We start from the raw sequence: 23,231 nt of genomic DNA, 5'->3' as shown, positions 1-23,231 counted from the left end.
GTAGCTTCGCTAGCTCATTCACAGCTATTTGCAATCGGTATCATCGGCCACTAATCTCTCCATTGTCATCAAATGATAAGAATGTCCAAGGGGGTACCACGTTAGTGACCCGCCATCTTCGATGGATCGTCAGGTGGACACTGCGCCGGCAAGAGGCTTTCCAGCTGTTTTCCCTCCTGGCTTCAGGTTTCATCCCACGGACGAAGAGCTCATTGTTTATTACTTGGAGAATAAGTTGACCTCGCGCCCGCTCCCGGCGTCCGTGATTGCCGAGATCGATCTCTATAAGTACAATCCATGGGAGCTACCAAGTCCGTGCGCTGAGTGTGCTACGTGTTTCTGTGTTGTGCATCACTAGGAACCTTCATTTTCTTTAATTGTTTATAGCCTCTACTGCAATTATTGTTTTTGGAACCGATGTTTTCGCGTTTGCTTCACAGAGAAGGCATTCTTTGGGGAAGGTGAGTGGTACTTTTTCAGCCCGAGGAACAGAAAGTACCCGAATGGAGGGAGGCCGAACAGGGCTGCGGGCTCGGGTTACTGGAAAGCTACTGGGATCGACAGGTCAATACTCACATCCGGCGGGACGAAGAGCATCGGAGTGAAGAAGACTTTGGTGTTCCACACCGGACGGCCTCCGAAGGGGACGAAGACGGAATGGAGCATGGACGAGTACAGGCTGATCGATACCACCGTCCGCCCACCCAGATCGAAAGGGTCAATGAGAGTAAGTGGGATAATTGTGATTCGAAATAGGAGTTTCATCATTTGTTTGTACTGTACTTCACAATGCAATCCACTCCAAACCGAACAATCGATGAACTATCTTTCCTCGATTTAAAGACAAGTCTCGATTTGGTGTCATCACTGCACTCTAAGCGGGAACAGAACATTTAGCATAAATTGCAATTCTCTTGAAATTGAGAAACGAGACATTATTTATCAGTTGAATACATCATATTCAAAGAAAATAAAGGGCAGGTGTAGATTTACTGGAGGTATCATATTATATCTAACGCATATAAATGTGAGAGATGAATGTATAAAGGACAGCATCTAGAATCTAGATGTGCTAAAGGTATCATACCGAATATGCTCAAGTATAATGAAGTCATTTCCAACTATTGATATTGGCGCACTAGTTGTCCCTCTATGTTTCTTATCGAAATTCTCGTATTTCTGTAATCTAAGTTGATATCAGTACCTCAACGACTGTGTAAAGAGTCGATCAAATCTGAAAGAATTGCCTCTTACTAGTGCAGTTGGATGATTGGGTACTCTGCCGAGTGCGACAGAAAGAGAAAATTCCGAGAAACACCAGCGACCATCATGGAAATTTCAGCAGTTGCATGAAGGCACCATCTTACCCCCAAAAGAATGATGAAGCGCTGCCCGTGCATACCATTTCTTGCAGAGATATCGCCATGGAAAATCTTTTCCAAGATTGTCAAGTAATGGCTTCCCTACTCGCGGGTCAAATCGTCTGTCCCATCAATTCAGTCTCTGGTATAAGCTTTCGAGCGCCCAACGATAACGATGGCTTAAAGTCGGTGTATGAAGAAAGTCCCGACAAACTAAACTCTTCTAGCATAAGTTCTTCCATGGACAACAATGTCAACAAATTTACAAGGGAACTTATAGAGGAAAAAGGGTTTGAGGATCAGCGGGAAAAAATGCCGGGTGTGGATGGTAGTGATGCCTACGACTACACTCAAAGCCAGTGCGACGAAAACGTATTTAACTTGGATAGATGTGATTCTGTACTCAACTTTCAGGAGCTTAATAACTTGGCCCTAGCCCTGAGAGAGTTACAGTAATGATACAGAAATAATGAGAATTAGCAGTGCTTTTAGTGGTCCTGAAGCATCTGCAGATTCGGCGTGGTGTGTATAGATCAGAGTGCTAGTAACAGAATAAAACGGAATCAGTCCTGGGAAACACTGCGAGTTTCAAGTGTTTCTGCAATTGGGCGAGGGCTATAAATACTTGTTCATTTGTCTATCAACTGAATCACAACTTTTGACATCTCAATATTCCATAGGTTCATTCGCGCTAACAAGTAATAAATGCAATGACAAAAACTCTCCTAGAGCAGTGTACATCTTAAATTGTAATTAACATGGATGTTAATTTGTCGTCATGCTTCTCTTGCGGAGAAAAAATGCCATCACCATAGGTGCTCCATATGCTGTGAACTCATTCAGCATATACAAGACTGCATCTCCAACTTCCTTGGAAACAACAGCCACCATAGCCAGTAATAAATATCAGAATCACTCTTTCAAATAGCAGCTTTGACCGAAGAATTTGCTACACAAAATCCATGGTCACACGAAGTCGGAGGTCTTCAAGGGTCAGGTCCTGCATATGGTAAAATCTGATGTTAAACATGCAAAAATATGGCAGCGTACGGTCGTCTTTAACAAATATTCAAAAACTTCATGAGTAAGCTTGTCCTCATGAGCATATATTACCATACATTGTGAGATCAAACAACGTGTTGAACTTGTCCTCATGTTAGATCAGCGCAGTACACTGCAAGAGACAAACCGAGATGTCAATAGAAGATCCCAAACGTTGTCCCTCTGTGTGTGTGCGCGGGCATGCGCACGCGCACGCGAGAGAGAGAGAGAGAGAGAGAGAGAGAGAGAGAGAGAGAGAGAGAGAGAGAGAGAGAGAGAGAGAGAGAGAGAGAGAGAGAGAGAACATGAAGCTTACTTATATAAATAAGAAACAATTCCCAGGATAACGCAAAGTAAAACAATGTCAATGCAGAAGTTCCGGCTGGATCTTATCTTCATTAAAAAAAAGAAAGATAGCAAGTAATGAGAACGAGGCCTCTCTGTCAACATGATAGAAACTTCAATAACTATAATTGGTTTTCTCTTATGTAAGAGATTATCAGCACCGATCACCTTGAACAGAGTCTCCTTAAGTCTGACATTCGTATTTTTAAGATCGGATGTTGCTCTGTCCACCTAACAAGAAAGCAAACTCACCATTTGATTGTTACTCCGAGTAAGTTCCAAAACAGGAGGTTTTAAATGAAGCAACGAAGTTCTCACCTTAGTGTCGATTTCATCCACTAAAGGAACTTGTCTATCCAACTCCTGAACATAAAAACAGAATTAGTCTCTTCAACGCTTCGTTTTCCCAAAAATCAGTTCCACTGTTTATTTGTTCAACTAAACAACCTCATTCATATCATGGGCCAGATTCTTCAGTGTATTTAATCCTTCTGATATTACATCAAGACCTTCATCCTGTGGAAAGACCGAAACATTATAAAAAAGAACTAGGGCAGGCCACGAACTTCAAGATATTTGTAACTGATTCGAGAAGAAACTAAGGAAGCAGTCTTACATGCCTGTTTCATCTTCCGCATTTCATATTCTTGCCTAAATTGGCTTGCTTCTTCATTTTGTTGGAAGAAACCATCGTGTAAATGTCCATCTGAACAGGCATGGAATGAAAGCAACTATGAGAAACCATTGTGGTAGGTAGCAATTGGGATAGAATAAATTGCGTCAGTGGTCTAACAACCTGAAGAGTCAAACTTGATGTTCTCATGAGATGTCGAAGCGGACCATCCTCCAGATTGTTTGCATGGTGCAATTGTCCCATCAGGTATGGCTTGAACCCTTTCGTGTAGTGCAAGAACCAGATCATTCCGAGTCATTAGGTCATCTTTAGACAGCCCTTTAACCTAATAAGAGAGTATTACGAGTACAACTTACGATTACCACCAAGCTTTACGCATGTTGATAATGGTAAACAAGGCAAGAATTGAACTCTGAAGAAATTGAAACCCATATGCATTGTCTCTCGACCACTATCATCATGCCACAATGCCAGGTACAAGCACCACAAAGAAAACTATTAGAACAGTTTTCCCTTTCATTTCTATTTCCTCGCCTTTATAGGGGATTCTCCTGGTATAAACTGAGAAGTGACAGAACGTGTTATACGTGCCCATGTCCTGTCGTTGTGCATTCTGATTTAGACACGTCAGAGACATCGTCAATAATTTCGATGTGTTTTCTGCAAGTCAGGACTTAAGTTGAGGAACATCTGAGAAAGCATGGTCAACGCTTAATTCACACAGAAAATAACAATGTTATTGTCCCCTCTTTCACTCTGACATTCAATAGACAGAGCTTTTTTACATGGAATTTTGTCGAATTAAGGATCACCAAAGAGAAACCAAGCACATCCCCAGTTAAATTGGACAACGGTGGACCAAGAGGGAAGTGAACCAACAAAGACAAATGGTCACTCTAAGATCGAAATAAGCAGAGCATCTGGTAGGAACTTTGACCCCTTTACTTCTACGTTGCTTCTTTATTCTTTATTGTTCATTAGCGGATGACCGAGTCAAAATTGAGCATGTGGACTTCATCCAGGCATATAAGTGCAGACATATGCCAGGTCGGCATATGAAACACAATTTGCTGAACTGTCACCACATTGCAGATTCGATGCATAAAACTAAAAATTCACAATAATGCTGGAGGTACTAATAAATCCTTCTCATGAATGATGTCACAATTCATGCCATAAACTTCTGATTAGTTCCACAAACAGTAGGATCTGAGAAAGAAGTGGTTGGTTTTTGTCAAAATATCCAACAAGTAGGTGATATGCCTAATTCCAGAAGAACACCTTCTCAGTCTCATCCTTAAGCACGAAAGCATTCGTACAAGCTGCAAGGAGCTACCTTCTTTTGAGCCAACTTGTGCAGCTTAGCGATTTCCTCCATCAACCGGGCCTTCGTCCTCCGGATCTCTGCGTTCAGTGCCGCCGAGGAAGCCCTGTTTGTCTCCACCGCCGCCCTCTTGGATTTCTGTCCGCATTCATAGATGTAAACCGAAAAATTAAACACCCTTTACTAGACCCACCTGACCTTTACCAGACAAAACCTCAACAAAAAGCACACGTTGCCAGCTCGAGTACTATCCTCCTCAAAAAGAATTTCGATGAACATTTACCCTGCTGAAAATTTGGTTTTCTTAAACAGTGTAGGATATAAAACTATGCTGACCCATTTTACGTCTTTCCCGAAATCATGTGTTCCGTGTCTAGCAGTTCAAACATGTCAATATCCAGATATCGCCTTTCGCGTGTGAGGGCCAGCTTGGACACGACGAAACGTCGCATGAATAGCCCATTATGAATTATACATGCGCTGAGAAGGAATTCACAGTACCTCGAGGGCGGCATCGAGGCAAGATACGACCGTGGAGTAGAGACGGGCAAAGGCGTCGTCGCCATGGGCATTGCGCTCGCGCTGCTTCTCGATGTCGTACTTGTCATACTTCTTGCAAATGGCGTCGACCCTGAACCGGATGTCGATGACGCTCATCTTCTTCTTCTTCTTCTCCTCCTAAGCTTTCTCGACGCGAATGGAGGACAGAAGATGCAAGCTCATGGGCTCGACCTGTGGAGAGCTCGCGGCGGACAATGGTGTTTCAAAACGAGGGGTCCACCGCGAAGAGCGGGCAGTGGACGGAAGGAGAGACCTAGCGGTCGCTTTTCTTGGCGGGTTCAGCTCCTAACCGTTGGTTTCACTTGGCGGTTGTTTTTACTTCCATCAGCCCAAATTTGTCATTTCTCAAGGTATTTTATTATACAAAAAAAGGAGGAATTAATAATACCGATTTCTTATGAAAATAAAGGGAATTGGTATTACTTTGATTGGAGAATTTTAAAAAAAGTGAATTTCTAAACGATTTGATAAGAACAAATTTAAAATTGTCGGGCTTATTTAGTCGCCAAACTGACGGTGCGACAACCACATATTGGACGAGTAATGGTCCTTTTTAACGGGTAAAAAACTCCGGCATATTTTCTTAAATAAATAGAGAGTTATTAGACACCTTTTCTTAATTTTTTTTTTCATATTAACTTCAATTTTGCACTTATGCTTTTTGAAAACAATAAATATGTTTCCCAATTAATTAGATTAATTTGGTGAAGTTGACGATTAAAGGCACAACTATGTGTGGACGAGAGATGCAACTTCAAATCCAAATGTAAAATGTGAGGATGTTAGTCGGAGGCTTTAAATGTGAAGGGGATAATTGATATGGAGAGTAAAGTTTAGGATGGCATTTTCTTTTTGGGAAAGGCTAATGCTACTGCCGAGCAACAATTGCTTCGGGCCCCTAAGAAACACCCCTTAGGTCTCTCTCCTCTCTCTCTCTCATCGAGTCACCGTCTCCTCATCGACCCGCCGCCGCCACCCCCGCTGGCCCGCTCACTCGCCTCGATGGCGAAGTCACCATTCCTTGCTTGATCAACGTCGGATCATGGTGTTGCTTGTGTCTCTCTTTAGTCTTTTTCTTTTCTTTTTTTTCTTAAACCAGAGAAATGATTTCAATCTATTTTTCTCTTTTTTGGGTCGTAAGGGAAATCCTCAACTTTCAATATATTTCAGTGAACGATTAACTTGCCTCCAAATCACAGTTCACGAGTTTATTACCTCATATGTATTACTAGCTAGAGCTATACAAGTTATTATATCAAGTGTTTATTTATATTTTATTATCTTATTGATGATTATGATTAGATAAAAACTAAGCATATAATATGTGATTATGTAATACAAATATGCTCTTATGTTAATTATCACTTCCATCGCCACTCATTAGTGTAATTACCCATATATATTACCAAGATACTAGGATTTAAGATATCAATTTCATCTATTAATTAACACTTAATTATTGATCATCATTATTAAAATTTAAATATATTATTGATATTATCAAAGTGAAAATCAGGTAATAAATAATTAATAGTATGATTGAAATAATAATTAGGTAACAATTTGAGCATTATTTAGTATAATAGCGATTAAGATAACAATCAAATCATGAATAATTCACTATTTAATCATGAAAATACATATAATTCTACGTAATAGTAAGCAAGTAACATAATGCTAGTTGCAAACCTATCAAAATGGGTCTCAAACTCGTTTATTCACCCAAATTTGCCGAAATATGTGATATATGGGTCACCTTAAATTTGACAACCCTAGTCTTAATGGGTTCTAAAATGAAAATGCCAAAATAAATGGGATTAAATGGGTTATCCTATGAACCTATTTCCAACCCTCTCTTTGCACGCCTCGGCCTCCTAAACTTAACCACCATGGAGTTCGGTCTGGCTCCGGGCAACGAGAGCAGCTTGTTCGTCACCGCAGCCACTCCGATGATGCTCCAGCTTGGCTCTACAAACATGACAACGATCTCGTCCAGCGACAACAACTCTTCCCCAGCCAAATCCTTCTCATCAGCACCATCGTCATTCTTGTCCCCAAATTTGACAAACCCACGGTGCCTTTTCGCCATCAACACAGGTACGTTCACTAGTGCCGACTTACTTCACTGTTAACGAAAAAGAAGCCGGTTGAAATTTGTCTTGTGGTACGCATGGAATCGCAAGGATTATCCGCAAAGACAAAATAAGCGACGCCCTCGAGAGAGACAAAGAAGGAGAGACCGAGGCCTTGCTGCTGAAGACGGAGCTAGTGTCGTGCACGGGGAGGGCGGTGAGTATGCTAAAGCTATTTGGTGGGCCGGAGGTGGAGTTCCTGTGGCGGCTAAGGTGGAGATCGCGAAGCTGAGGAGAGGAAGCGACAGCGGTCGGGACTTGGCCATTGAAGTTGCTGCCGTGATGGTGATGGTGGTCACCGGCATTGGAGAAGTTGCTGGTGGAGAAGATGTTGTCCTCACTGAGGATGTCGTCAATGGTGATGCTGGTGGTCTGCTTTGCTCATTGTTACTTAGGGGAAAATAATAAAAAATGTGTGATTTTTCTCTATCTATTGACGGAAAAAGGATTGAGAATGGTTAAGAATGGAGGAGCTAGCATCGTTACTAGTGTTGTTGGTTTGATTTTTGGGATATTGAAGGATTAGTGTCGTTGGTTTGATTTCTGGGATATTGAAGGATTTGTCGAAGAGGGACTAGGGTTTTGGGTGGGTTATGCGGGTGGGTTTGGGTTGGATGTAGGTTGAATTGGGTATAGGCTATTAGGGGTGTCAGAAACCGAACCGAAAACCGAACCGAAACCGAACCGAACCAAACCGAAAATTCATGCATATTCGGTTCGGTTTCAGTTTCGGTTCGTATAATAAGTAAAAAATTTTGGTTAGTTGATGATTCGGTTCAATTCGGTTCGGTTCGGTTCGGATCGGATCGAATTTCTGTTTCATTTTGTTTTTTCTTCTCTTTGAGTACTTTCTCTCTCTGCTGACTCTGACTGTTCATTATTGCTCTGCTTTCACTCTCTTTTCTTTCTCTCTCTTTCCTTTTTCTGCTCTATTCTCTCTCCTCCTCTATCTTCGCAAAACTCCATTTCCATCTCTCCCAGATTCAATCGTCTGGCTCAAAGGCCAATGTCTCATCCTTCCCCTTTCCTTCGATCTCATTTTGGTGGATCGTCACTGAATGAGAAGGATACCGCGACGAAGCTCGAGCCCTCCTGATCTCGGGCCTCGAGCTCCACGCCGCGGCGGAGCTTGAGGTCGTCCAGCATGGCCGAGATATCGAAGGCCTCCAAAATCGTCTGGTGAAGAATCGTCTTTGTCCTTGTACTCGGGGAAGCTCGCGGCTTCAGCGAGGGACGACAGCAAGCTCGGCGTGGCCATGTCGCCGGTCTGGGTCAAGGAGTGGAGGGTGCGAAGGGAAGAAGCGCAAAAAAGGAAAAAAAGAGGAAAACCGAAAACCGAACTGATCCGAACCGATCCGAACCGCATTTTTGGTTCGGATCATATCCGGTTCATGTGCCTTTCGGTTTGGATCAAAGCACACCTCCAAACGGTTCGGTTCGGTTCGGTTTTCCTAAAAACCCGAACAGAACCGAACCGTTGACACCCTATAGGCTATCTAAATCAATTAACAAATAAATGGGTCAATGTGGATTAAATGGGTGGATTTGGGTTGAACCTATTTATGACTCTCTCAAACCGGACATGACCCACTCATTTGCCACCTCTAGCTAGTTATTATATTACGATTGCTTTAATTAAAAAAATGTATTATCAAGATAACATTATCATTATCACATCAATTATTTACTTATTATTTAATTTTTATTTACTAAATCATATATTACATGATTATGTCGAAACAATAATAATAATAAGCGGCGTCATCAGTGATTCATTACGTAATTAATATAATCAATGTAAGTTTTCGTTATAATTAAACAATCTAACAGAGAAAAGAGATGGGCCACGGGGGACTTTGGGAATAGCTTAGCCCGCAGGGTTCATGCTAATTGCAAGCAAATACCGCAAAAGGTAATTAATTTATCATAGACTTGTGACATAAAAGCCATTACCGCAACAAAACGTGATGTCAATCTAACTCTTCATAGTCTCTTTTAGCAGAAGAAAATGCACAAACGATCGACTATGATGATCAGAGACCAACTTGAAGAAACTGAAGCGAGGGTCAATCATGCTTTTGTCCTAAGCGGTGGCCCCCAATGAAGTTTCAAAGAAAACCCATTTCAGGAGGAGGAGGGAAACAGAACATGGAAACATCATCACAGAACTACCATTTGAAAATTGATACGACGATTCCAGCAAAGGAGACTGCAAGAAGGTGACAGCGAAAAGAGATGAGGAAAAGGGAAAGTAGCAATCTTCATGATGGTCAAGTACAAAAAGCCTGTGATGGATTTGGAAGATTTGTGGCAGTCATCGAATGCAAACGGAGCTAACGAAAAGGACCGTGATGCGGTGCATTACTGTACGCTGCCATTCCCAACCACTGTTAGCGTGACGCCAACAAGTGGGTTGCTGCTGAAGCTTATCCATCCAAAACGAAAACGACAAAGTCAAAGGTCCTTTTCCAGTTTTTGCGCTTTTTCAATGGTGTCGGAGCAGAATGGGCGAGATCAGATCAGGGAACAGAGCATGGTAACGATTCCCCAGGAAGGATGGATCGTCAAGCACCGAGCAATTTGCCCACATCCACATCAAAATTTGATTGAAACTTGATAAAGGAAAACCAGATCACTCTGTTGCTGGGATTGATTTACACTGAAAAAGACCCCTCTTTTTTCTTCAAACGCCAAAACAGATCAGCTCAAAGCCACTCCGAAACACCAAAATTCTACCGCAAGTTTTACAGTAAGTAAGAAGAGAACAGATAACAAGACAAAGCCGTGTTCGTGTCGTTCAGCTAACATCAGGGGCGCGATCGAATTCCGGAATTACGCTAATCAGTGCCAATTAAAGGGAGGAAGCGCGAGATCGTGACCTGGAGGGGTGGAGCTCAGGCGCCGGGGCCGGACTTGTAGCGGTAGAGCTTGCCGAAGACGTGGAGGGCGGTGACGAAGCCGATGAAGCAGAGGCTCATGACGAGCACCACCGTCGGCGAGATCTTGAGCCCCGGAGCGTCGTCGGTGTAGAACCTCAGCATGTTGCTCCCCCCGGCGCCGAGTCCTCCGGAGCCGGCCGCGGCGGCGGCTCCTCCTCCCCCGCCGCCGCCTCCCCCGCCGAGCCTCCGCCGGCGCATGCCGGCGGCAGCGGCGGCCGAGCCGCGGGGGACCGTGACGCCCGGGCGGGAGGTGACGGAGGACGAGGACTGGGACTGAGACGAGCCTCTAGCCATGGATTGTCGGAATCGATCGATCGATCGAGGGAGAGGGAGAGACGGAGGGGTTTGGATGGGCGAGGTTTGTTGAGCGTGGGGAGGTTGGTTGCGGTTTTGTCGACGATGATGACCGAGACAGAGCGAGCGAGGTAGGGCGGACGATGATGATGACGTCACCCCGGGGGGCTGGGGGGCAGTTCCGGCATTTCACTCGCGGGTCTTTCTTCTCTCCTAGAGGTGTCAAAATGGGTCATAAACCCTTATATGATCCATTTAAAAATAAATGGGTCATATATGGGTCACTTTAATTTTAAAGAGTCAAGCTTAAATGGATTTTAAATTTTAAAGTTTAAAGATAAATGGGTCTAAATGGGTTGAGTTTGGAACCCATGTCCAACCCACCTACTAGACCCATCCACATACTCTCTCCCTCTTTACAAAAATGTTTAAAAAAAATGAAATTTAATTATTTTTATTTTTTCTCTTTTTCTTTTATTTTTTCTTTTCTCTTCTTTTTTTTTTTATTCCGGCCGGTGGTCGGCCACGACGACCGGCCACCGGGGCGGGACGAGCTCGCCGGAGGCCGGCGAAGCTCGAGCTCGCAGGCCTCGGGTGAGGCTCCGGCGAGGCTCGAGCCTCGCCGATCTGGCGAGCCTCGAGCTCGCCGGATCTGGAGAGGTGGAGCCTCGTCCGAGGCCGACGAAGCTCGAGCTCGCCGGCCTCGGGCGAGCTCGACCTCTCCCGAGGCCGGCGAGCTCGAGCCGCCGGCCTCGGCAAGCTCGACCTCTCCGAGGCGGGCGAGCTCGAGCCACGCCGGCCTCCGGCGAGGTCGAGCTCGCCCGAGGCCGCGAGCTCGAGTCTCGCCAGACGGCGAGGCCGGAGCCTCGCTCGAGGCCGGGAGGCCTCGGCCTCGCCCCGTGGTCGGTCGCCGGCCACGGCGGCCGGCGATCGGCCAAAAATAAAGGAAAAAGAAAAAAATAAAAATAAAAAATAATTAAAAATTCGATTTAAAAATAAAAAAAATATTAAATTTTTTTTATTTTCTTGGATAATGACTTTATGGAAAATATTTTCTAGAAATGTCGCATTTTTCGTAAAACAAACAGAACCTCAATTTTAAAAAAAAATTATAAAAATTTTTCACTAGCTTTGTATTGCATAAAATGTTTTAGCAGTATAATTTAAAAAAAAAATCATAAGAAACAAGTATTCCTAGATTAGGTTAAATATAAAAGTATTTTAGCAATATGGGTCGGGTCGGGTATGGGTCGAGATATTTACACTATGAATAAATGGGTCATAAACGGGTTAATAGGTCAATTTGGGTCGGACCATTTATGACCCGACCCAAATCCGACCCGACCCACCCATTTAACGGGTCTATTCTCACCTTTCCTTCGGAACTTTTTCGGGGACCATCATCATTAGATGGAATTATTTAATGAGTTTTTAATCCATGTCGATACACATCGCATTATTTATAATGTTAACTCCTTCGATGTTATCTTTTAAGCACTTAGAAGGTATGTGCGTACTCAAAACTAGAGCTACGAAATTAATCAGCAAGACGACCGATGTATTATACTATGGCAGTAGTACAATGTATGGCAGAAGGGACGCGAAGCAGAAACATAGCCGCAATCAAATTAGCCCAATCCAGGCGTTAGGCCGGGGGGAACAACGAGACGCATCCGCAGCTTTGTTCAGGCGCAGCTCGTCGGGTTCGGGTCGGGCCGGTGCAAAGGCGCCGAGGGCGGCGGAGCTCGGCGGTGAAGAAATTGTGTTTTTCTGTTTTTGTATTTCTTATCATCTCTTGTATTGTACAAGTGTATTGTATATATAGATATTACAAGAGCCCTAAATTAGGGATGATTGAGGATGATTAAGGTAAGTAGAGATTATGGGAGCAATATTCTTAAATTAGATACAAGAGATAAGATTGCTGACTAGGAACGTTATCATCCTCCCGCAAGCGAAGCATTGTCAACAATGTGAAGCTTGGACCGTAAAAGACGAACCCGTGCTGATGACAGTCCTTTGGTGAAGATGTCCGCGATTTGATCACAGGTGTTGATGTAACGAATGTCAAGTAACTAGCAACTCACTAATTCATGAACATAGTGATAATCTATTTCAATGTGTTTAGTGCGACTATGAAAAACGGGATTCCGAGTTAGGGCAATGGCAGAGATGTTGTCGCATCACAATACAGGAGCGCGGGGAAGCGAGATCCGTAGTTCTCGGAGAAGAGAGAGGAGCCATTGAATTTCGGCAGCTGTTTGAGCAAGACAACGATACTCGGCCTCTGTAGAAGAACGGGCAACAGTAGGTTGCTTCTTTGCACTCCAGGAAATAGGGTTGGCCCTGAGAAATAAACAATAGCCACTAGTAGAGCAGCGATCATCGGGACTGCCGGCCCAATCAGCGTCACAATAGGCATGTAAAGAAATAGGACCAGGCTGAAGTTGCATGCCATAAGAGATTGTGCCTTTCAGGTATCGAAGAATACGCTTTACAGCTCGCCAATGGTGTTCTTCGGGTGCTTTGAGAAATTGACAAGCCTGGTTAACAGCGTAGTTAATGTCAGGACGACTAAGAGTAACATATTGAAGTGCTCCAAACACTCCTGTATAGAGTAGGATCTGAGACAGGGTCACTGCGTGAATGACCGAGTTTATCCAAGGTAGCAGGGCTGGAAACAGGCTTGCAGTCCAGCATATTGGTGCGATATAAGAGGTCATGAATGTACTTTGCCTGATTAAGGAAGATGTGATGGGGGCTTCGTCGAACGAGTTGAATGCCCAAGAAATAAGTCAAAGGGCCTAAGTCCTTCATCTTGAAAGAGTGGCGAAGTTCCTCAATGATAGCAGAGATAGCAGTGGAATCATTTCCTGTTAAAATAATGTCGTCAACATATGATAATAGATAGATAATGGTAGAGCCATGATTGTAAATGAAGAGCGACGGATCTGAGATAGTGGTTGAAAAACCAATGTCTTCGAGCCGAGCTGTAAATTTTTTGAACCAAGCGCGAGGTGCTTGTCGGAGGCCATAGATAGATTTGTGCATTAAGCAAACAGAATGAGGAGCAGTAGGATCAACATAGCCTGGTGGTTGAGCCATATATACAGTTTCCTGGAGATCGTCGTGTAAAAATGCAAATTCGACATCAAGTTGTTGAATCACCCATCCATAAGTGACAGCCAGTGTGAGAATGACCCGAATAGTAGTATGGACTAAAAGTGTCCACAAAGTCAATGCTAGGCTGTTGGTGAAATCCTTTCTCTACAAGGCGAGCTTTTGTAGTGACTGATGGTGCAGTCTGGGTTATGTTTTATCCGGTAAACCCATTTGCAGCCAACGACGTTCATGGTTGGATTAAATGGCACAAGGGACCAGGTGTGTTGTTCCTGTAAGGAATTAAATTCCTCATCCATAGCTTTTCTCCATTCAAGTGATTTGGAAGCTTGAGTGTAGCACGTCGGCTCCAAGGGAAGAGAAGAAGTAAGAGCAATGGGGTAACGAGCAGTAAAGGTTTTTGGTTTGAAAATGCCATGTTGAGAACGTGTGATAATGGGATGAGTGCGGGTGGGAGGTGGTGGGGGAGGGGGTGGTATGGTGGTAGGTGGTATAGGGGAAGGTAAAGGGGGAGATGGGGGGTCATCTATGGTTAGCGGAGCGGAGGCAGCACCGTCGGCGGGGCTGATGGTGGGCTCAACCCATGCGGTATCTGTAGGGGCAGAGATTGATGGTAGCCAGATGGAGAGAGGACCAGGTGAGGGCAAAGTGGTAGGAGATGGTGGAGAATTTGAGTTTGTGATAAACGGGTAAACAGATTCGTCAAATTTGACGTGACGAGATATGTAAACTCGGTGACTTTGCATGTCATAGCAGCGATACCCTTTATGAAAGGTACTATAGCCCAAAAAACAACACGAAGAAGAGCGGAACTCCAATTTGTTAGAACAATAGGGATGGAGCCAGGGATAACAAAGGCATCCAAAGGCTCGTAAATGATAATAATCGGGAATTTGTTGAAACAATTGTTGATATGGGGAAATTTGAGAAATAATAGGCATGCGGTTGATGAGATATATAGCCGTATTGAAGGCTTCAAACCAAAAGCGAGAGGGCATGCCAGCTTGAGCTAGAAGAGCGAGGCCAGTTTCAACTACGTGGCCATGTTTTCGCTCAACGACACCATTTTGTTCAAGCGTATGTGGGCAGGAAAATTGATGACGAATGCCATGAGTATGAAAATAAGATTCAACTGCATCACTAGTGAATTCGCCACCAACATCGGAGCGGAAAAATTTAATTCGATGGTTAAATTGATTTTCAACTTGCGGTTTGAAAGCCAGCAAAATTTCGTAAAAATCATATTTATGGCGCATAGGAAACATCTAGCTGTAACGAGAGAAATTATCGACAAGCAGTACATAGTAGGAAAATTTTGAAATAGAAGATACTGGGTCTGGTCCCCATTCCTCACAATGAATCAGTTCAAGTGGAAATTGAGCGCGTGTGTGAGACAACAAAAAGGGTAACTTGCAACTTTTGCCTAACTGACATGCAGAACAAAGAGAGTTGTCATGCTTATTTGATATTCGAAGTTGTTTAAAAATAAGATTTTGAATAGCTGCAGAAGGGTGGCCGAGACGATGATGCCGGGTGGAGGGGTCAATGCGAGAAGAAAATGTAACTTGAGGCTTGAAGCAAGGTTTGGGGAACCGCATAGGATAAAGCCCAGTCTTAGTCCAACCGTGATGTAGAATTTGCCCCGTTAGCTTGTCCTTCACAACAAATTGAGAACCATCAAATAGAAAATAGTAGTTGTTGTCTTTAGCAAAACGACTAACTGAAATTAAATTGGTAGATGCTAGAGGACAACGAAGTATATTAGTTAATTGCATGGAAGAAACGGGATGTGAGAGAGAAGTGGAACCAACATGAGTATTAGACAAACCTTGGCCATTTCCAACCTGAACTTCATCAGAACCACTATAGGGAGTGGCGATGGAGAGATTACCCAGATCGGCTGTAATATGATGGCTAGCCCCAGTAGCAGTATACCAAGTGCCATCGTCAGTAGGTGGTGCAATAGCCATGGCAGCAAGTTTTTCAGGAGGATTATGACCGTGGTATGCATAGTTTATGCGATGATAGCAGTCAATGGCACTATGGCCATGTTTGTTGCAGATCTGATAGATCAGGTGACCAGTATTCAGTTGACGACCTTGAGGTCGAAATGATGGAGTAGGGAGAAGTCCGGCTTGATTGGAATGACCCATGCTGCGTCCCCTATAACTGGTGCCACCCCTATAGGGACGAGATGTGAATGAGTGCTGCCTAGGAGAGAGAGTTCGAGGTTGCTGGTTTGCAACGAAGACTGAAGTAGATTTGGATATTGAATCATCGGTGATACTCAGTTCTTCAAAGAGTAGGAGATTGTGTAAATCTTCAATGGTGATGGAAGTTTGATGAGCACGAACACGAACAGAGGATGCAAAGGAGTGGTACGCAGCAGGCAATCCATCAAGAATGCAAATTAGGAGATCATCATCACTTACTGGGGATCCACAAATTGCAAGTTTATCAGTTAAAGTTTTGAATTGTTTGAGATATTCTTGCATGGTGAGGTTGCCCTTCTTGAGGTGATGTAATTGTCTTTTGAGAGACATTACATGAGCATGAGTGAGAGAGGCATAGCGACGAGCAAGGACATCCCACGTGGCTTTTGCAGAAGTAGCGCCAACGACAAATGGAAGTGCAGATTCAGAGAGAGTAGCGTTGATCCAGGAGAGTAGCATCTGATCTTTTTCGATCCATGTCTTGTAATTTTCATCCGTTGAAGTAGGCGCTTGGGAGGTTCCATCAATGTAAGACATGAGGTTGTGGCTTTTGAGAATTGGTTCGAAAAGAGAGCGCCAGAGAAGATAGTTCGAGCTGTTCAATTTGATGGGTATCAAGTTGGATATGTTTGAGATAACGAGTGAGGGAGATACGACAGATGAAGACGACTGAGATGATGGATTAGGGCTTGTCGACATTTTCTTTGGAAAGAAGGAAGACGATGAGGAATGAGATGAGAAAGAAACTTCAGGATCGTAAGACGGATTATGCCAAATGCAGCTCTGATACCATGAAGAAATTGTGTTTTTCTGTTTTTGTATTTCTCATCATCTCTTGTATTGTACAAGTGTATTGTATATATAGATATTACAAGAGCCCTAAATTAGGGATGATTGAGGATGATTAAGGTAAGTAGAGATTATGGGAGCAATATTCTTAAATTAGATACAAGAGATAAGGTTGCTGATTAGGAACGTTATCAAGCGGCGCTCGTGGACGTCAATCTCGTACGCGTAGCAATGTCGGACCAGCAACGCCTGCACCAGCGGACTCTCCATTTGTAATGTACGTCTCTCTCCTTTTGTTGCTCTCCCATGTTACGAAGGTGACTCGGCTTTTTGATGCTGCGGATATGTTTATACGCAACGACGGCAGATAAGTTGAATGGATGGACTTTATCGCACGGACTACGAGAGACGAAAACAGTGGGCACCGCCAGTAAGCCAGTCTTTTTTTCCGAGGGCTGGGTCGGGCCGGTCGTTCGCATTATCTTCCCCTCTAGCTTTTGAGCTTTGCTCTGTTGTGATGTCTGCTATAATGTGCTCAAAACTTCATCTACGTAACGAAATGCTGAGTCTTTCTCGACACCCCCAGAAGATTAAAAGGAAGAAGACCGAGGATCAAGCATTGTTTGGAAAGGCAGAGCAGAACACAAGCGCTAACCGATGCTAAGTTGAAACGATTTGACGGAATAATTGATCAACCAACAAAAATGAAACATTATGGGAGCATGTGAGCAAATAGCTTAGTTCTTTTCTGTAGTATGATCAGCAAGCTGAGTCCAATGAACCTAGCTCTTGCCAGAAAATTTGGGAAGGTGCCTTAAGTAATACAATGATAGAAATTGCAAGTTTGTTGCTCATGTTTAAGTTATTTGTCCCTATACAAGCCTGAATTTTACTCTAGGAAGGGTTAACTCTGATCTTCTAGTCGTAGTACCCTGTCATCTCTTTAATCCTTGAAGATTCAGCGAGCTATGGCATCCGATTTGAATTGGTTGACCCGAGTATGCACTCGCGAATCTCGACTCGACCCATCACCCGTGGTCGTAAAAACTGTACTGCTTATACCTAGAAAACTCCCTCAACTAGCCCCGCTACGTCTGTCAAATGAAAAGTCTTTTGGAGCGATGTCTATCTCGTGCTGAACCTGCGTTGTTGGCTCAGGAATGGAAGCCAATTGGACCGCTCTTTCGCGGTCGACCGTGCCATGTTCCATGCTGGGATTATTGTACAAAGATGAACCATCGCCCTGGTGGAAATGGGTCGGGGACGGAGATTCGTTGTTTAGCTGATCTGCATCGAAATTGGATCGCCTCGGGGACGTGTGATAGCTGTCTATTTCGCTGCGGTAGTTGCGCAAGAGGTGCACGGGGGACATGTGATGCGAAGGCGTGGTCGGCCTGCTGGACATGGGCGTCGTGGAACCTTTGTTCTGTTTGATGTGCTTCTTGGCGGTTTGATGCCAATTCCGCAAGGCCATGGCCACTCTCTCATTGAATATGGTAGGTTTCATAGTCGACCCCATCTGCATCAATTCAAGCATTTGTAAACTTAAACCCACGATTTCAGAACTCTCGGATCGAAACTGCGAGATTTACAATGTCATTCCGTTACCTGCGTCACGAGGGCATATAGAGGAAGGGTGACATAGCTACACAGAATCTGAATGAGGACCCTGAAATTTATAAGGAAAATATCACCAACTGGTTTAGTCTTACCAAGAACAAGAAAGCGAGTAAATCAAGAGCTGGGACTTTCTATGATGATAATGTTACTGAATCAGACTTACCCCATTGTGACTCTGATTATTCTATCTTCCGTGTGCGCATGAAAGCAAGACTTCAGTCCAAATTCATACTGAAAAGACAGAAATGGAATCGTGTTAATTCGTTCGAAGTGGCTAACCAAACAGCAAAAATTCTGGCCCATATGTCTCTTGTACGAAGAATCGGAGCAGTTCTTACCCAAGTCCAGGCAAAGAAGGCAAGCTGAAAAGCATTCTGCAGATAATGAAGGTTGAGACACAATGAGAAAATCTAAGTCCAACTTCAGAGAAAGCACACACATGCGGACCGCATGAATAGTAATCATAGCAGATACTTGCGACGTTACCTGAAAGAGAACGAAATTGATGAGATAGAGGATGAGGCGGGGCCGGTTGAACCAGAAGAGTTCGTCGCCGGGTTTAACGACCGGCACGCCCTTCACGACCTCCCCTCTCTCTTGAATTCGGAGCCCCATTTTGGTGATGATCACCTGTAGCTTGGTCCCGACCAGAAGTATAATCTGCAGGTCCAAGCATCGACCACTTAATTTCATTAATGAGGCACCAAAACAGAGTCTTCTTGGTATCAATATCAAAGTCAGAAACATGTAAATTCAATAGTGAGCTCAGACTTACAATCAGTGGGATGAATGGAAGCCAAAAATAAGAATGCCAGCCTGATTGTGGCAAAAGAAAGCATAGTTAGAATCAGTGTGATATCCGGGCATGCAGCATTGATGAATTGGAAAACACTTCGTGATCATCGATTACCGTACCGTGGGTATTGAAGAGCAGGAACAGAACCGCGAAAAACCATATCGGAGGACTGCAATCGAGATTGCGACACGATCGATCAGCAGCCACATAGTACTTATGATATTCGAGGGCGAATTTCGGCTATAGAGAATTTATAATTCATTAGTCGTAAAACATTTCGAGCACCAACCTGATCCCTACAACCACCTTAAAGTCCTCTTCCAGAGATCTATTGATGTATTTCTGGAAATCGAACTTCACGTGGCTTTGAGGAGCCAAATGTGCCTGAAAAAATGGGGAATTAACTAACGCGGCCCGTCTTCACTAATCATTTAATTAAACCATGCTTCAGAAACGTCTGCAACGAAAAAATAAATAAATTATTAGAGTTAGAATTAGTATAAAGGGCTTACCATAATAAAGCCGTGCCTTAAAGTCAAGTAATCTACTTTTGGAACGGACCTCACGAATTGCCTGAAGAAACAAACCTGCCCAAAAATATTAAATAAATATCGAATAAACAAATGAAATAAATTCCGGATTAGTCTGGAGAAAATTGTAATTAGAAATTAAGACAAAAGACCAAAAACACATTCAACGATGACGACAGCAAGTGGCTAATGAGAAAAGGTCAACCTTCGAAATTTACGATCAAGAATGACATTGGAAGTACGTGTCGAACGTATAAGTTAGACTACGAAGACCGTCGTCGTTTTGCCCTTTTCATACGAAAGACATGCAGAAATTATAAAAAGAAAAAAAAAATAAAGAAATGAAGAAGAAATTTCCTACAATGTTGAAGCTAACATGGGACACCCCCTCTTGTCTTAAAGACGGATTTATTTTTATCTCTCTATTTTCCATTTTTAGATGCACAAAATTCCATTTGCAGTAATAAATTTCAAAATTAAGGAAATGATTTTATTTCCCAATTGTTGTGCCTTGTTTGATCACGACGTATGGTTTTCAATCTGCTAATTTGTCAACAGTCTTTTAGAGATAATGGCTACGTGCTGTGGTGGCTATTTTTCTAGAACGAATTCGAAATTAGCCTACCAACGTTTTACGTTAGCGAAACCTCCTCAAGCGACCCGAAAATTGAAGAAATTAATTCCGTTTGGAAAAGCAAATATCGGGAAATTAGAGTTCTCTTTGTTTCGAGGAAAAATTGATGATTTGGAAAACATATTTCTAAAAATGATCGCTTACAAAAATGAATGAATGAAAAATATTTTCATCATCAATGAAAATATTTAGATATAAATTATTATCGACAAAAGATAATACTTTCTATTGATTAATTATTTCAAGTGATGCAAGCGATCATTTTTAGGAAAATGATTTTTAAAACATCAATTTCAAGTCCGTTTATTTCACGAAAAATGAATGATTTGAAAAACATTTTTCTCATTATATCGTTTAGAACAATTAGCTAACAAAAAAACCATTTTCATCATCGATTACAATTTACGCTTAAACATTTTCGTGAATAATGTAACTATTTTTCATTCATTCATTTTTGTAAGTAATATAAGTTTTTTATTTTTATGAGAACGTTTTCCAAAACATGGTTTTCCACAAAACAGGAGAGAGAGAGAGAGAGAGAGAGAGAGAGAGAGAGAGAGAGAGAGGAGCTGGTGCTTACGATCCAGATGAGGACGGGGGTTTTGGTCCAGAATCTCATGTGCCTCCGCCCGAACGACGTCTCCCTCGCGAACCTGAACCTCTCCGGATCTGCGTCCACAACATGCACAAAGGTTACAGTTCGCTCGCATGTTATGACCTTTTTTAACTCAAGACGAGGTGTTGACGATGACGGTGTTTTGCTAAGGATGGATGACTGACCGTGCGTGAACTGGTACTCCGCGGTCCTGGTTTCCTTCTCCCACGCCTTCCAGCTCCTCATCTGAAACCAAAAGTCATCATTCGGGTTTCGATCTTGTCAAGGTTGTGGTCGATGTACGAGGACATGGTGAGGTGTGGTGTAAGGGTTAGGGCACGCTACGTACCTTGGCTCGGCCGAGAGCCATGGTGAGAATACAGTAGAGGACGTGGAAGACGGCCAGGACGAAGATGAAGATGTGGAGCTGGTGGATCCCGTCTGCCGATACGAATGGCACCTTTTTCTGCAAAAATGACAAAGTTAAATCATCGTGTATCTTATGTGAATCTCATCAATTTTTCATGCGATTTCACTTGCAAGTAATCGGGATTTCATGCTGACGTGAGTGATTGACCCGACTTTCTTACTGTTTACAAGGTGTTTTTTTTTTTTCTATGTAAAGTGTTTGATCTGATGAAATTTTATTGACTAGCGCTTTAGGGTACTGGTTAAATAAATAAATTATTCCGCGCCATGAAATATCACTACATGGAAATTGAAATATTACTTTCTACCGGAAACACAAAAAGCTTAGAATAAAGGATCTTCGGATTCTTGAGACAAGAAGTCGTGACCCAAAGGATGGAAACTAACTTTCTAGGTGTAATAATTTTTTTTGCCGTATTTCCTAGATAGCAAAAAGTGACGTTGTCTTGTCTTAATTGAAGTCTAGTTGAAAGTATTTCGGAAGTAAAATACCGAATGCATTGGGTAGATCGGGAAGCGCGTTCTTACAATAGTTCGACGTTGTAGATCAGCGAGATACACAAAAGTTAACTCGAATCATCAATCTTATTGTTTTGAATAAAAAAGATGAATACATAAAATAGAACGATATAGAATTATGGATCGAATTACCTTAGCCGCGCAATTGTCGTAGGTGGCGCCCGCGAGAACCCGGCGCCCGCCTCCGGGGGAGTCGGAGAGGCCGAGCAGTTTGCGCCCGTTGGATTCGTGATCGGACTCCTGGGACTTGCTGCACGGATGCCACGTGGCCCCGACCTTCTCCGAGATGCATATGTTCGATATCGGGCCTTGCCCCACCGTGAGCAGCAGCGATATGAACCCCAGAAGCATAAGCTCTGCAAACCACAAACAAAAAATTGGAAAAAAAAAAAACACCCAAAAGAAAAATTCGAAAGTTAAACATCAATTTAAAAACAAAAATGGAGGGGGGAAAGCATAAAGAAACATTGGGGGATCAAGTTTGCTGTCCGATGCACGTAGATAAGGCGGTTTGCATGTATCGGTAGATCAAAATTTGATGAATATTGGGCACACGCTAAGGTCAAACCGTTAGCTCTTTTGCAACATATTTCGCGTCTGTTAGCATTGATGCAAATATTTAATTGTAAGCGTTGCTACCCTCGTTATCAAAAAATTAAAATAAAGAAAGAAAGCGGTGATAGAGAATTGAAGTTTCACCTGATTTGATTTTCTCGAGCGACTCGTAAAGAGCTCTCTTGTGCTTCTTCTTCAGCCACTGCAAAGAACACGAGACAAAAGGGGGTTTTTTTTTTTTCAATCACTACGGATTCCGTCGAACACCTTATCATCATCCTCACGGATTCTTGCGCGTGCGGAGCGCAGTCCAGGAAGGGAAGTGAGAGTATGAGACTGCCGCATTAATGCGTGTTCCATCAAAACCCTTCTTCCTTTGGGACGCGATGTAAGATGGCGACGGAAGAGCGCGCGCGTACCTGTCCGATGATGTGGATGATGTGCTCGATGATGATGGAGACCAGGACGAGGACGAAGCAGACCACGGCGACCGCCCACGTCGGTGTCTGTTCCAGCGATTTCCCTCCGCTGGCTCCCGCCATTTCTTTCTCCCGTTCCCTCCTCTCTCTCTCTCTCTCTCTCTCTTGGCTACAGAGATACGTTCGTCGATCTACTATCTTACCAGAAAAGCTCTTCTTTTGTGCAGAGGTGGAAGAAACTGGACGAAGTATATGTATGGATGGTAACTGGTAAGGGACAGAGGAGGGAATATGGATGGAGAGTGAGCAACGTCGAGGGGTCTTTTATATGGAAGTTAGGGTTAGGGGAGAAAGACGAGAGGTGCACGGCAAGGCGAAAAA

General features: G+C 43.3%; 4 protein-coding genes across 6 annotated transcripts; 1 reads left to right on the top strand and 3 right to left on the bottom strand.

The window, feature by feature from the left end:
• The first annotated feature begins 13 nt into the window (after positions 1-13).
• LOC115673948 (NAC domain-containing protein 2-like) lies at positions 14-1,859 on the top strand. Of its 2 annotated transcripts, none has more exons than XM_056312917.1 (3): positions 14-311; positions 441-727; positions 1,258-1,366. In XM_056312917.1, the coding sequence occupies exons 1-3, from the start codon at positions 122-124 to the stop codon at positions 1,351-1,353; spliced, it is 573 nt and encodes a 190-aa protein (XP_056168892.1). In that variant the 5' UTR covers positions 14-121; the 3' UTR covers positions 1,354-1,366. The 2 variants fall into 2 exon arrangements, with proteins under 2 accessions (XP_056168892.1, XP_030452075.1); XM_030596215.2 differs by having other exon boundaries at positions 20-311; positions 1,263-1,859.
• A 114-nt stretch (positions 1,860-1,973) lies between these two features.
• Positions 1,974-6,332, bottom strand: LOC115673958 (syntaxin-71-like). 2 transcript variants are annotated; one of them, XM_056312918.1, is made up of 10 exons: positions 5,207-6,332; positions 4,718-4,843; positions 3,544-3,706; positions 3,368-3,453; positions 3,195-3,263; positions 3,066-3,110; positions 2,916-2,978; positions 2,719-2,795; positions 2,475-2,535; positions 1,974-2,361 (listed from the first exon to the last, which is right to left on the bottom strand). In XM_056312918.1, exons 1-9 carry the CDS (start codon positions 5,360-5,362, stop codon positions 2,523-2,525), a joined length of 798 nt encoding a protein of 265 aa, XP_056168893.1. In that variant the 5' UTR covers positions 5,363-6,332; the 3' UTR covers positions 1,974-2,361; positions 2,475-2,522. The 2 variants fall into 2 exon arrangements, with proteins under 2 accessions (XP_056168893.1, XP_030452083.1); XM_030596223.2 differs by having other exon boundaries at positions 2,480-2,535.
• Positions 6,333-10,051: 3,719 nt separating this feature from the next.
• LOC115677519 (protein transport protein Sec61 subunit beta) lies at positions 10,052-10,752 on the bottom strand. The gene has a single exon (XM_030600697.2). The coding sequence runs from the start codon at positions 10,629-10,631 to the stop codon at positions 10,293-10,295; it is 339 nt and encodes a 112-aa protein (XP_030456557.2). The 5' UTR covers positions 10,632-10,752; the 3' UTR covers positions 10,052-10,292.
• Positions 10,753-17,444: 6,692 nt separating this feature from the next.
• LOC115673597 (MLO-like protein 6) lies at positions 17,445-23,184 on the bottom strand. The gene is made up of 15 exons (XM_030595812.2): positions 22,851-23,184; positions 22,576-22,633; positions 22,009-22,232; positions 21,278-21,394; positions 21,114-21,174; positions 20,914-21,002; positions 19,682-19,756; positions 19,459-19,553; positions 19,289-19,338; positions 19,149-19,189; positions 18,860-19,033; positions 18,712-18,747; positions 18,537-18,604; positions 18,362-18,422; positions 17,445-18,272 (listed from the first exon to the last, which is right to left on the bottom strand). The coding sequence occupies exons 1-15, from the start codon at positions 22,971-22,973 to the stop codon at positions 17,829-17,831; spliced, it is 1,716 nt and encodes a 571-aa protein (XP_030451672.1). The 5' UTR covers positions 22,974-23,184; the 3' UTR covers positions 17,445-17,828.
• Positions 23,185-23,231: the final 47 nt, after the last annotated feature.

Source organism: Syzygium oleosum, unplaced genomic scaffold (genome assembly GCF_021117445.2).
Source record: "Syzygium oleosum isolate NSW1041296 unplaced genomic scaffold, Sole_v2.1 Sole_v2.07, whole genome shotgun sequence".
NCBI lineage: Eukaryota > Viridiplantae > Streptophyta > Magnoliopsida > Myrtales > Myrtaceae > Syzygium > Syzygium oleosum.
The sequence above is the reverse complement of the archived record's forward strand: the minus strand, read 5'-3'. Positions and strand labels throughout refer to the sequence as shown.